The 13,050-nt window shown below is 42.0% G+C and overlaps 1 protein-coding gene across 1 annotated transcript; it reads left to right on the top strand.

Moving 5' to 3' along the window:
* The first annotated feature begins 9,809 nt into the window (after nt 1-9,809).
* Nucleotides 9,810-11,099, top strand: LOC4811727 (diphosphomevalonate decarboxylase-like). The gene is given in 2 exon segments (XM_015188874.2): nt 9,810-9,963; nt 10,019-11,099. Coding segments are annotated over 2 exon segments (732 nt in total). The 5' UTR covers nt 9,810-9,896; the 3' UTR covers nt 10,684-11,099.
* The last annotated feature ends 1,951 nt before the right edge of the window (nt 11,100-13,050 follow it).

Raw genomic sequence — 13,050 nt, 5'->3', positions numbered from 1 at the left:
TATAGAGGTTATCCGCTATTCCTAAAATGTTTGAGAAGGTATTAACTCCGCACTCCAACTCAGCATGAATTTATAAGGCGGCGATCAACCACCGCGAACTTGTTAGAGTTTACCTCTTTCATTATTAAAGGCTTTCAAGGTAACTTACAGACAGCTGTAATTTACACCGACTTCAGTAAAGCATTCGACTCTGTAAACCATTCCCTTCTAGCACATAAACTTGACCTTTTAGGACCTTTCCGCCCAACCTCCTGAGATGGATTTATAGCTATCTTTGTTCCAGGTCTCAAAGAGTACTCTTCAAAAACTTCCTCTCTTCACCAGTAAAGGTTTCTTCGGGAGTACCACAGGGCAGCCATCTAGGCCCCTTACTCTTCACACTCTTTATTAATGACTTGCCTTCGGTATTAACATACTCTCGAGTACTTACATACATATGTATGCGGATGATGTTAAACTCTGTGTCCAGTATAAGGACATTTCATTTTATTCTCGCTTGAAATCCGATCTCAATAACCTTCAGTCATGCTGCTGTGCAATCTTGTTACAACTTAATGCCGCGAAATGCAAAGTAATGACATTTTGTCGTTCTAGCCCTTTGTTGGCTCCCTATACCCTATTTGGTGGTTCTCTTGAGAGAATTATCCTGGTGAATGATCTTGGTGTCTTATTAGACGCAAAGTTAAAGTTTTCCGAACACATTTCTACAATGGTAAATAAGGCCATGGGCGTGCTTAGGTTTCTAAAGAGGTGGTCAAAAGAATTTGACGACCCCTATATAACAAAGACTCCTCTATACCTCGCTAGTTCGTCCGATTTTTGAATACGCGTCCTGTGTATGGTGCCCTCAGTACAAAGTACACCAGGACCGTATAGAATCAGTACAGAAAAACTTTTTACTCTTTGCTCTGCGGGGCCTTAACTGGGATGCAGATGTAAGACTCCCATCTAACTCTAGTAGACTTCTATTAGTAAACCTCCCATCCTTAGTTAACCGTAGAAAAATGCTTGGTGTGATATTTATGCACAACTTGATCGGGGTGACATAAACAGCCCTGACCTGTTGAGCCGCATAAACTTCACGATTCCTATTAGACTGACTAGAAATTTTATACCGTTGTTCCTTCCGCTTTGTAGATCGAATTATTCCTTGCATGAACCGTTTAGGGTCTTATGCTCGGATTATAATTCCCTCTACCATATTATATCCAACACTAATTCTTTTCGTCTTATTAAATTACTAATCCTTACACACCTTTCTATTAATTAGTAATTGTAGTGGTTTATTTTGTATTTTGATTGCATGCTTAGTTTCTTAGTAAGTTTAGTGCTAATTTTCCTCGAATGTTAATCTAATAATAGCTATCTTTCTTGCATGTTCGCGTTCGGCTCGGCTACGCGCCGCGCGCTTTGCGGCAGCGTCCCTCGGTCGGTTGGCGGGAAGACTCTGCGTTTTGTTGGGAACCGCGCGTAACAGCCTTCCGCTGGTTTCACACGGGCCACTTGACGGTGCAGTAACTGCATCGCCTCTTGAAACATGCAGTCATTGCATGTCAACGTCCAAATTATTCCGGCAACTCATTCGAAGTGGGATTTTATACATATATATAAATTCTTGATGTAGTTATGGATTTTCTACCAGCGCCTTCGCCAGCTGAATGGGTTCAGCATCTTCTGGGTTCAGTGTTTCAAGAACCTAAAATGCAAATTTGGAATCTTTTTATTTACCAAACTAAAATATTTTTTGTTGACAAACATAGTTCCTCTTTTATTCCCTCCATGTTATCTGCATAAAATGATGCCGCCTTCAACCATGTACCCCATCTGGTTAACTCCTTATTGAGTATTTGTTTGTAGCGTTGTACTCTGAGCGGAGCTTTTATCAAAAATTTATTCACACAGCATATGAACGAGTTAACGATGTTCTTACTTTTTCAGCTATTTAATTTAATCCGTGTGCTAAAAAAGTTATATGTAAGGGATTCGGATAAAAAACTTCAAACTTTTTTCCAGCTTTTATCATATGTGCCACAGCATCCGTTATGAGTAACAAAACTTTTAACTCATTCCCGTAAGGCCACAATATACGAATTCTGCCGTTCACAAATCGAGAAACAGTTGCATTATTTACTTCTTCCAACTGTTTACAGGACAATAAAAATGAGGATGAAGATTCTTTTCGCTTAATGTTCCTACAATCGAATTCGCGACATATTGCCCTTGCTTATCCGTAGTTTCGTCGACTGATATCGAAACGCTTTCGTCTTTTATACTTTCGCGAATTTTCTGGATAGATTGTTGGTAGGATTTATCCAAGTAGTTCTTTCTGAGAGAACTCTCATCAGGAATTTGTTTCCCGGTGTATATTTTCAGGAAATTATTAAATGTAGCATTGCTAAGCATATTCCATGGTATATTTTCCGCAATCAACACTGTACATAGATCCATTTTAAATTCATCGTTTGAATTGTCTGAAAAGCTGCTAGACGTGTTGCTGGAAGTAGGCGCATTTTCGTTGGATGCTTTGGACCTTCTGTGAAGTGCAGTAGCAAACTGCTGCTGCAATTGAAATCTTTTTTTCGCAAGGAATATAAAACATTTAAAGCGTTAGAATGTACGCAAGAGACTGAATATTGAAAATTCACCCTTTTGTCACAAGTAGCACAAATTATATCGTTTCCAACAATTTTAAAACACTTTTCGGAAAGGCTGTTAAACAATTTATATATAAAAATATATCGTAAAGCGTTGGACAAGGGAAAGTAGTATAGCTTCAATTTTTCGATGAAATTCGTGTGCATATATTTTCCATATGCTGCGTGTATTTTGCATATTTTTGGCATATTTTGTTTGCATATATTTTGCATATGTTTTGCATATTTTCGATATGCATTCAAATTCGTTATATTTGAATGATCAAAAGTCGAAATAAAAATGTTGGTAACAATCTTGTTTGAGATGCCATGCTTTTTTGGCACCTATGTGTTTCAAAATGAAAAGAGAATTTGGGTTAAACTTTATAATTCGTATTTAATCTTGGTGGCTTAGCGGAAGCCGATTGCTTGCTATGGCCAGATAAAATTTATGCGAGATCGATATGCAACCAATGCGCAGAGGGGTTAGTATAGAACTAAAAATAGACGACGGCGTTAGATCAAAGTGATTGCCGAAGTGGCGGTGGCACAGCAAGGTTATTGCCGAAGTGGCGGCGGCAGAGAGCCCCTTTAGCGGGAGAGCGCAGCAGCGCTGCAGAAAGTCAACGTTTTACAACATAGGCGGCTCTCTCTGCTCATACAATAATAATGCTTAAAGTTACGGTTATTCTTCAGCGGATGGCCCGAACATACTCCCCCCCGTTGGGAGCTAGTCTCTCAACAGATTCCTTAAGAGCAGCAAACAAAGCCGAGTGACGGCCCTCCTGATGTTTCCTGAGGATGTCTTCAGGTCAGCGACGCGACACACTCCGTCCTTGCCCATAACATCGACATCGACCACTCTAGCCAGTGGCCAACGCATTGGAGGAAGATTTTCGTCCTTCACCAGAACGAGGTCGTTCTTGCAGATGTTTTGCGCGGGGTGCGCCACTTCGCGCGCTCTTGCAAAAGAGTGAAATACTCTTCGCGCCAACGGCTCCAAAATATTTGTTGTAGTTGGCTGCCAGACGATTGTAGTTCAGCTTCGTTAGGTCAGGCTCGAGGATTTGCTCATGGGGGCCGTTTAAAAGCCGATGAGCAGGAGTCAAAACGTCTAAATCATCAGGATTTTCTGAAAGCGAGAGCAAAGGGCGAGAGTTAACAATTGCAGTGATCTGACAGATCAGAGTGCGCAGCTCGTCGAAGCTAAGCACAGATGGTCCAACTGAGCGGTACAGGTGATATTTTGCGGTCTTCACGGCCGCTTCCCACAACCCTCCAAAATGCGGAGAGCGAAGTGGGATGAAACGCCAGTCGATCGAGTCAGCCAAGCAGGATTCATGGACCTCCTTCATATGCGGTTCAGTCAGACAAAGCTTCTTTAGCTCCAGAAGCTCGTTCGTGGCCCCAACGAAGTTTGTCGCAATGTCCGACCAAATTTGACTTGGCCTTCCTCGAGTGGAAGTAAAACGCTTTAGTGCGCCTAGAAACGATGTGGTGGTCAAATCCTTTACGAGCTCCATGTGTATAGCCTTAGAAGTGAAGCAGATGAATACGCAAATGTAGCACTTGATCGGAGGCCTCGTGCGGATTTCTGATCGGTAGAAAAAAGGTCCACAGTAATCTACTCCACCAGTAACTTCAAAAGCTCGAGATCCTTCCAAACATTCCTTAGGTAGGTCTCCCATGATGTGTTCAACCATGTGCGGCCTAGTCCTGAAGCATCTCACACACTTGCTGACGACCCTTGACACTGCGTTAATACCTCCAATAGGCCAATATTCCAGCCGAATTTTGGATAGCAAGGCGCGAGGTCCGGCATGGAGGTTTCTTTCGTGATAATATCTTATCAGCGCAAAGGTAATGGAATGTCCCTTTGGCAGAATGAGCGGATGCTGAGCGTCAAATCCTAGCGATGAGTTGCCAGACGACCTCCAACTCTAAGTAGTCCAGAAAGTAGTCATTGTCTCCGTTCTCTTTCGTCGTGAACAGACGTGTTTTTGTTTTGCGCTCCGCATTTTTTCCTTTTGTTTCGAATAAACAGCCGGTGTTTTCCTAATTAAATTCTAATTATACTCCCTAACCAGACAACAATCTGGAAACCAATTCTATTACGCGAGTGCATTCCTTTTGATTTGTGTTAAAATATTATTTAACTTTTTATTTTTCGGCGTCGGCTTGTGTTGTGTTGTTGCAGTGAGTGAGTTGCAGTCCGCTCTCGTCTGGTAGCTTTTGTTGTTTTATCACTCTCTCGCTATCACCTCAACTTCAATAACTGTTCTTTCTCTCTCGCTCTTTAAACTTTCTGAGCAATAGCGCTCTCTGCTTAGTAGCTCTGGCTATAACCGCTCTCCACTCTGCTCTCTTTTTTTTTCTTACCAATTCCGCTTTGAGCGTTGTCTGGCACATTGGTCTGATACCAATTTGTTTTGGAAATTTTAATTTTCCTTCGTAAATTTTCTTAAGAAAAAATTTAAATAATAAAAATGGAATTCGCTGTGGTCTGCGCCAAAAAAACCTGCAAGAAGCAGATCACTCACGATCAGCCGAATGTCCCCTGCTGGCTCTGCGACAGCGTAGTCCACGCAAAATGCGCGGGATTTTCTGGCCTCGTGAGTGATGCTATAGCCAAACGTAATGGCTTGCATTACAGTTGCGAGGCATGCCGTGCGGTGGAGAAGGAAATGGTATCTTTCATGAGGCAGACGCGGAGTGGCTTTAAGGAGCTGACCGTTGGTTTCAAAAACCAATACGATCGGCTCCTAGCCATTGAGGCTCAGTTTAGCGGTTTAAAACTGCTGAATGAGTCTCCGAGGCGCAAAAAGGTCACTCCGCGGGACTTGCAAGTGCCAACCGTCACTCAGCCGTGCGCCGCCGAAAAACTGACTCCGACCACTCCAAGTGTGCAGCAGTTGATCTCGTTTGCCACTCCAAAGGCAACGAAAGCTGCTGGCGATGAATTCGGCTACCGAATCTGCATCGCCAGATGCATCGGAGAATGTGCAGCCAAGTACGTCTGCAGCGTCCGTGTCCGTGGTGTCCGCAAGTTCACTAGTTGTCCCGTCTATCCCGATCCCACCAGTAAATAGACGTTCCGGACCTCCGGATATTGCCACCACAGGTACTAGACCTGTGGTGACTAAACCACTGGTGGGAATCCCACCAAAACGACAAGTTTTTGTTTCACGGCTGGCCCCTGACCTCACATCTAATGATGTAACTGCTTTTATTCAAAGCAAAATAAAAGCCGTGGGTTTAAAGGTGGAGAAATTTACCTTCTCTTATGCATGGGAGATAGCGTCGTTTAAGATAAGCATCTCCCCAACTCAATTTGACACCATTTGCTCCACCAAATTTTGGCCGGAGCATTTGGTGGTGAAGGAGTTTAAGGCTAAGAAGAAGAATAGGCCCCCCATATCGCTTCCAAATCTTTCCAGCGTGCCACCCTCAACCTCAACTTCCTCTTCCTCAACTTCCCGTCTTGCTCCAACCTTTCCAAAAAACTAACTTCTCTTTTAGTAACCTATCAGAATGTAAGAGGCTTGCGTAGTAAGCTCAGCATTCTTTTCCGGAAGAGTGTTGCATTTGCTTCCCACGTTATTGTGTTTACTGAAACCTGGTTAAAGCCGGACATTCTTAGTTCCGAGGTTTTGGCAGGCCGGTACACAACTTTTAGAAAGGACCGTTCGTCTCGACGTGCAGGAGGGGTTCTAATTGCAGTGGACTCTTACTTCACGTCAGAACACTTCACAGTCCAAGTTCAACAGGAACTGGAATTCCTGTGTGTAAAACTGATTCTTCCCGCTTTCGCTATATTCATTACTTGCTCGTATATCCCACCTTCTTCGGATATTTCAATTTATCTCTATTTGGACGTTGACATACAATGACTGCATCTATCAAGAGGCGATGCAATTACTGCACCGTCAAGTGGCCCGTGTGACACCAGCAGAAGGCTGTTACGCGCGGATCCCAGGCAAAACGCAGGCCTCCTCCGGCCCAACCGACCGAGGGGCGCTGCCGCATGACGCGCGGTGCGTAGCCGAACCAAACGCGAACATGCAGGAAAGATGGTTGTTAGACTAATATTCGAGGAAGTTAGCACTACACTTACTAAGAAACTGAGCATGTGCTAATATGTGTGTATGTAGGAAACTCTGTTGCATACGTTACATAAACCGTCTACAGTTTGGTCGTCGCAACTAGAACTTGAACCAGTTGGACTACGGAGTGGGTATCCTACTCTGGGTGGGTCTGAAGACACGGCGACAGCCTCTGATGATTGCGATGGAAGATGAGTGACAGGCAGCTATGGTACTGTTTCTGATACTGACTTTATTGATGAAATTGAATCTTATTTATAGGTAACAAAAGGTACAAAAGTGATGAGTCTGTAAAAATATATGTTTGTGTATTATGGTTAATTTCAATGTCTGGTGGGCAATTGCGACATTGTGATGGTCAGCAATTGCACCGCTGTCTTCGCCCTCTGCGGAGAGAGTGCATTGTCAGCAGAACTCACTGCAATGGCTAGTATGTTGTCGTGAGGTATTATATTACATGTTAAGCAGAAAAACGTTTGACGGTGTCACTGTGTTATGCCGACGGGTATTATAAACTATTAATTAAGCATATTTCTGCAACTGTACAGCATGCATTCAAAATATACTTACAAATACCACTACAACTACTATTTACTAGAAAAGTGTGTAAAGATTAGTAATTTAATAAGAGGAAAAGAATAAGTGGGGAATATAATATGGTAGAGGGAATTATAATCCGAGCATAAGACGCTAAACGGTTCATGCAAGGAATAATTCGATCTACAAAGCGGAAGGAACAACGGTGTACAATTTCTAGTAGATCTAAAAGGAACCGTGAAGTTTATGCGGCTCAACAGATCAGGGCTGTCTATGTCACCCCTGATCAAGTTGTGCATAAATATCACACCAAGCATTTTTCTACGGTTAACTAAGTACGGGAGGTTTACTAATAGCAGTCTACTAGAGTAAGATGGGAGTCTCACACCTGCATCCCAGTTATGGCCCAGCAGAGCAAAGAGTAAAAAGTTTTTCTGTACTGATTCTATACGGTCTTATACGGTGTATAATCTCAGGAGGTTGGGCGGAAACCCCAAAAGGTCAAGTTTATGCGTTAAAAGGGAATGGTTTACAGAGTCGAATGCTTTACTAAAGTCGGTGTAAATAACATCCGTCTGTAAGTTACCTTGAATGTCTTTAATAATGAAAGAGGTAAACTCTAACAAGTTCGTGGTGGTTGATCGCCGCCTTATAAATCCATGCTGAGCGGATAACTTTGCTATACCTATATACTTTTTTGCTTCAGACTTTCTACCTTTTTTATGGCATGGACCTCCAATCATTCCTAGCCAGCTTGGAACACAGAAGGAAGTATCTCTGAAACAAGGCTCAAATTCGGATATCTACACTTCGTTACTTTACATTGGCAATGCAAGGTTGAACTAATCTAATCTTGGCTTAAAAATCGACATAAAATATGGTAGAAAATCATGACACAGAAATTTTCATGTGTTACGTTTTTTTTTAACCCAAGCATAGTCCTATGGATATATCTGGCAATAGTCAGACCTATATTACTCTACGGAGTTACTGTGTGGTGGCCTGTCCTAACAAAAAGGACAATCACCAATCAGCTGGGCAAAGTTCAGCGAACGGCCGACCTCTGCATCAGTGGAGCTCTTCGAACCACACCAAATGGTGCGCCAAACACCATGCTATGCCTCCAGAGCGTTGACCTTGCAGGAAAGGAGCGGGCAGAAATGGCAGCAATACGTCTTAGAGACTCTGAACAATGGGTACCTCAGCACTCAGGTCACTCATCGATACTAAATAAAAACAACATTGTCCCAGTAAGACCGGACTATCAAGTTCCAAAGGAGCATGGAGTATCCCCATTCAGCACCATCATGCCTCACAGAGACGAATGGGTAGAGGGCCTCCCAGGCCCAGACGGGGCCATAAGCATCTTCAAGGATGGCTCAAAGCTGGACGGCACGGTCGGAGGGTCAGGAGGAATCTACTCTGCACAGCTAAGCATAAGACAATCTTTCAGGCTTCCGGATAACTGTAGCGTCTTCCAAGTGGAAGTTACAGCAATCAGGGAGGCTCTGTACTGCCTTCACACGGTTACCGCCACGGCAACCAATCTAAACATCTACAGCGATAGCCAAGCTGCGATCAGATCACTCAACGCGATCTCCTCGAACTCGGCTACTGTGGCGAACTGCCGCAGATCTCTTCACGAGATGGCTCAGAAATTTACTATCAGCCTTGTATGGGTCCCGGGCCACCGGGACATCGAGGGCAACTGCATAGCGGATGAGCTGGCCAGATGTGGTACTTGGTGCGGGGTTTCTCCAAGATAAGGAGGATATTTGTATGCCTATGGCCACCTGCAAGATCATTATAAAAGATCAGTACAAGCGACTGGCAGACGAAAAGTGGCAAATAGGGTCACGTTGTCGCACAGCTCGGCAAACATGGCCGACCATAGATAAGAAGCGCACCTCAGAGCTCTGCAAACTAGGCAGGGAAAGGTGCAGCGCAGTAATACGTTCCCTCACAGGACATTGGCTAGTAGGCATCCACGCAAATAGGCTGGGTGCCCCATACAATGATTTCTGCCGCAGCTGCAAAGACGAGGACGAGGAGGAGACAAAGGAACACCTGTTCTGCTCCTGTCCAGCTCTCAGCAGAAGGAGGCTACAACACTTAGGCACTGCCTTTCTGAACGACATCTCGGAGATGTCTACGTTATGTCCCAGAAAGGACGCAAACTTTATAAGAGCATCTGGATGGGACAACTGTTGACATGAAAGGGAGGGAATGATCCCAAGAATGATGAAACCGGCCTTAGTGTGTCGGGCTCCGAGCGAGCTTGGCAGCCGCCTCTACCTAACCTTACCTACGTTTTTTTAAAGTTAAAGTTTTTTCTTGAGATGAATTTTACGTTTATCGTTAAAATTCCAAACTTTTTAATGTAAATGACAATTGGGTTCTAGTAAAGCTAAAAGTTAACTAGGCCAGAAATATAAATAGCACCTTTTCTATAATTTATATAAATTAGTAGTTACAATCGCGGCATATGATTTTCGGCGGGGCGAAGTTTTATGTCTATTGTCTATGATAATATTGTCTGTATTGTGACCAGTATATTTGTGTGTTTTTATAGCTTTGCGCGAAGACAACAATAACTGCTTCAGAAAAATTTCAACACAATCGAATGTGGCTCAATGATGAGGAATTGCTTTTCGAGGAGGACTCTCGTCTTATGCGCTGTTTAAAAGGAGGTGAGTTTTTAATATGAAATTTTAATTTATTTTGTACATCTCTTTTTATTTTTAGTTCAACGTCTAGCACATATTAATGGTTCTCAAGAAGCTTCACTCTGTTGGAAAGTACATATTGCATCGCGTAACAATTTTCCTACCGCTGCTGGTCTTGCATCAAGCGCAGCTGGTTACGCTTGCCTGGTATATTCCCTGGCACGTTTATATGGTATCCCCCTTACTGAAGAATTGACGACTATAGCTCGACAAGGTAGTGGTTCTGCATGTCGTAGTTTATTTGGTGGTTTTGTTCAATGGCACCGTGGAGTTCTTGATGATGGCAGCGACTCTGTCGCTGAACCAGTTGCATCAGCCCAACATTGGCCGAATATGCATGTACTCATTTTAGTCGTAAACGATGAACGAAAAAAAACAAGCTCCACTACAGGTATGCAACGTTCTGTGACTACATCGCAGTTAATTCAGCATCGAGTTGATAAACTAGTTCCGGAAAGGATCGCGAATTTAAAAAAGGCCATAAAAGCTCGTGATTTTTAATCATTTGCTGAGATAACGATGAAAGACTCAAATCAGTTTCATGCAATCGCCTTGGACACTTATCCACCATGCGTTTATATGAACGATGTGTCTCATGCTATAGTTAATTTTGTACATACATACAATAAAACTACGGGTACAGTGCATGCAGCGTACACATTTGATTCTGGTCCAAACGCATGAATTTATGTATTAAAGGAAAATGTTGCAAAGTTACTAGCAGAAATTCAAAAAGTTTTCCCTACTGATTCAATAGATACTGTTGAGTACTTACGGGGTCTTGCCGTTTCACCAGAATCGAATATAGAAAAAAATTCAGATGGTGCAACCGACAATTCAATACATACAACTGCAGAACACAGAAAAGTTAACGGAATGTTAAACGTTCAACCCAAAAACCTACTTAAGTATATAATCCACACAAAGGTTGGGGATGGACCATGTCAATTGAGTGACGATAATAGTTTGTTGAAAAATGGACTACCATTGTCCCACTAATTGTTAATTGCGGCGTTTAAGGCAAAGTGCTTCTATAAATACAGAATTTTATCAAAACTTATGTCTAATAGTTTTCATCAAATACACCATTTTTTATATGACGGTTTTGGATACTTTTTTGGGATTTTTTTTTAAACAAATGTATTTAAATATCGAATAAAAAGGGCATTTGCTCCAAAGTCTTTCTTTCTATGTTGTTTTTTTTTATCATACGTCTAATTGTAATATACTAAGCTAAGTGCTTTAAATATGCTGGGTGTGTGCTAGTTCCTCAGTTGTGTACATACCGCACAAGAGCTCGAATGCATACTAAACCGTCATTCAAGTTTGATTACTACAGCTGCTGGAATATTTATGGACTTTAATTAGCTACAAATTAGTCAAATTGGGTCTATCGAAGGCATGTTTTATTCATAGTTCATTTATTTAAATTTGTAGATTATTTCGATTTACTTCGAAACTTAAAATGCAGTTTCTAAATTTTCAGCCTTTATTCGCGTCTCACCGCGTCTCGACTCCTACTACAGAAAAACTTAACAAAATTACAATCCGACAGGATTAACGGGAGCTAACTCCGAAAACAACAATATGCCTATTCCGAGCATATACGAAAACTGCCTGTTCCAAAAATATCGCCGGCGTGTGGTCTTGAGATGGTTTTGAGTCGACTCATACGATTCTGTAAACACCCTACCACAATTTCTAGTTGTGAGAAGGTTCTGGAAATCCCTATAATTCTCACCCTATCCCATTACGTCACCATGTCACTAGGAAATTATAAGTCTATTCCATATTCATTGCTAGCATAACTTCAGCATATCTTTCGGTAGTTAAAACTAGGCATTTTGCCAAATAATCGGGAAAAAACTAGCAAACACAAGTTTCCCTACCGAAAATAACACAAGTATTTAAATTCGACCAGTATGCAAATCAATGAAAGAAAAAAATTAATGTAATTGAAAAATATGTGGCTTAATCACTTAAGAATAGAGAGAGAAGTTATAGATATATATATGTACGAGGGCTGCTATTTATATTTCGGGAACAGCAAATAAGAACCAAAACTTTAAAATGAAAATAGCTTTATTTTTTGTTTAATATATTCTTCCTAATGATCTCCAAAACATGGTTTTGAACTCGTTTGAAATCGTTGACCATGCAGTTTTTTTTTATGTGAAAAAAAGAAAAGAACAAGAAGTTTGGTTTCCGGCTCATATGCATATATCCATGATTTATCACCTGTCACGATTTTATAAACGACTTTCGAAGCACCACTGTCGAACTTTTTAAGGAGTAAGGAAACTCCAATCGTCGCGCGCCTTTTTTTTAACTTTCGTTCGTTCTCTTTTGTAGATCAGACGCGTTTTTGTTTTGCGTTTCGCATTTTTTCCTTTTGTTTTGAATAAACAGCCGGTGTTTTCCTAACTAAATTCTAATTATACTTTCTAACCAGACAACAATCTGGAAACCTATTCATTTACGCGAGTGCATGCCTTTTGATTTGTGTTAAAAAATTATTTAACTTTTTATTTTTCGGCGTCGGCTTGTGCTTGTGTTTGTGTTGTTGCAGTGAGTGAGTACGCATTACATTGCATTGCAGTCCGCTCTCGTCTGGTAGCTTTTGTTGTTTTATCACTCTTTCCCTATCACCTCAACTTCACTGACTGTTCTTTCTCTCTCGCTCTCATAACTATCTGTTCAGTAGCTCTCTCTCTCATTAGCTGCTGCTGCAACTGTTCTCCTCTCCTCCTATTGCTCCATTTGCTCTGCCAAATTTTGGCCAGAACATTTTGTGGAGATAATGTTTTTTATCCCCAATCGGCCGACTAATTATTCCAATTAAATAATACTCGGCGCAGAAATAAAATTGCGATATGTTCTTTAATGCGTGACATCCAAATTGCAAGTGTGGCTTGCCTGCCCTTTACATTGCCGCTCCGATCGCTAAGCGCAGCTTCGCTCGGCCGACGTCGGTAGGCAGACGCAAAGCGGAGATAGCGAAGAGCGAGCTGGCAGAGAGCGGGCAAGCAAGCGCAAAGCTTTAACAAACAA

This window comes from Drosophila pseudoobscura, chromosome X, assembly GCF_009870125.1.
Source record: "Drosophila pseudoobscura strain MV-25-SWS-2005 chromosome X, UCI_Dpse_MV25, whole genome shotgun sequence".
Classification (NCBI taxonomy): Eukaryota; Metazoa; Arthropoda; class Insecta; order Diptera; family Drosophilidae; genus Drosophila; species Drosophila pseudoobscura.
This window is presented reverse-complemented; position numbering and strand designations above follow the sequence as displayed.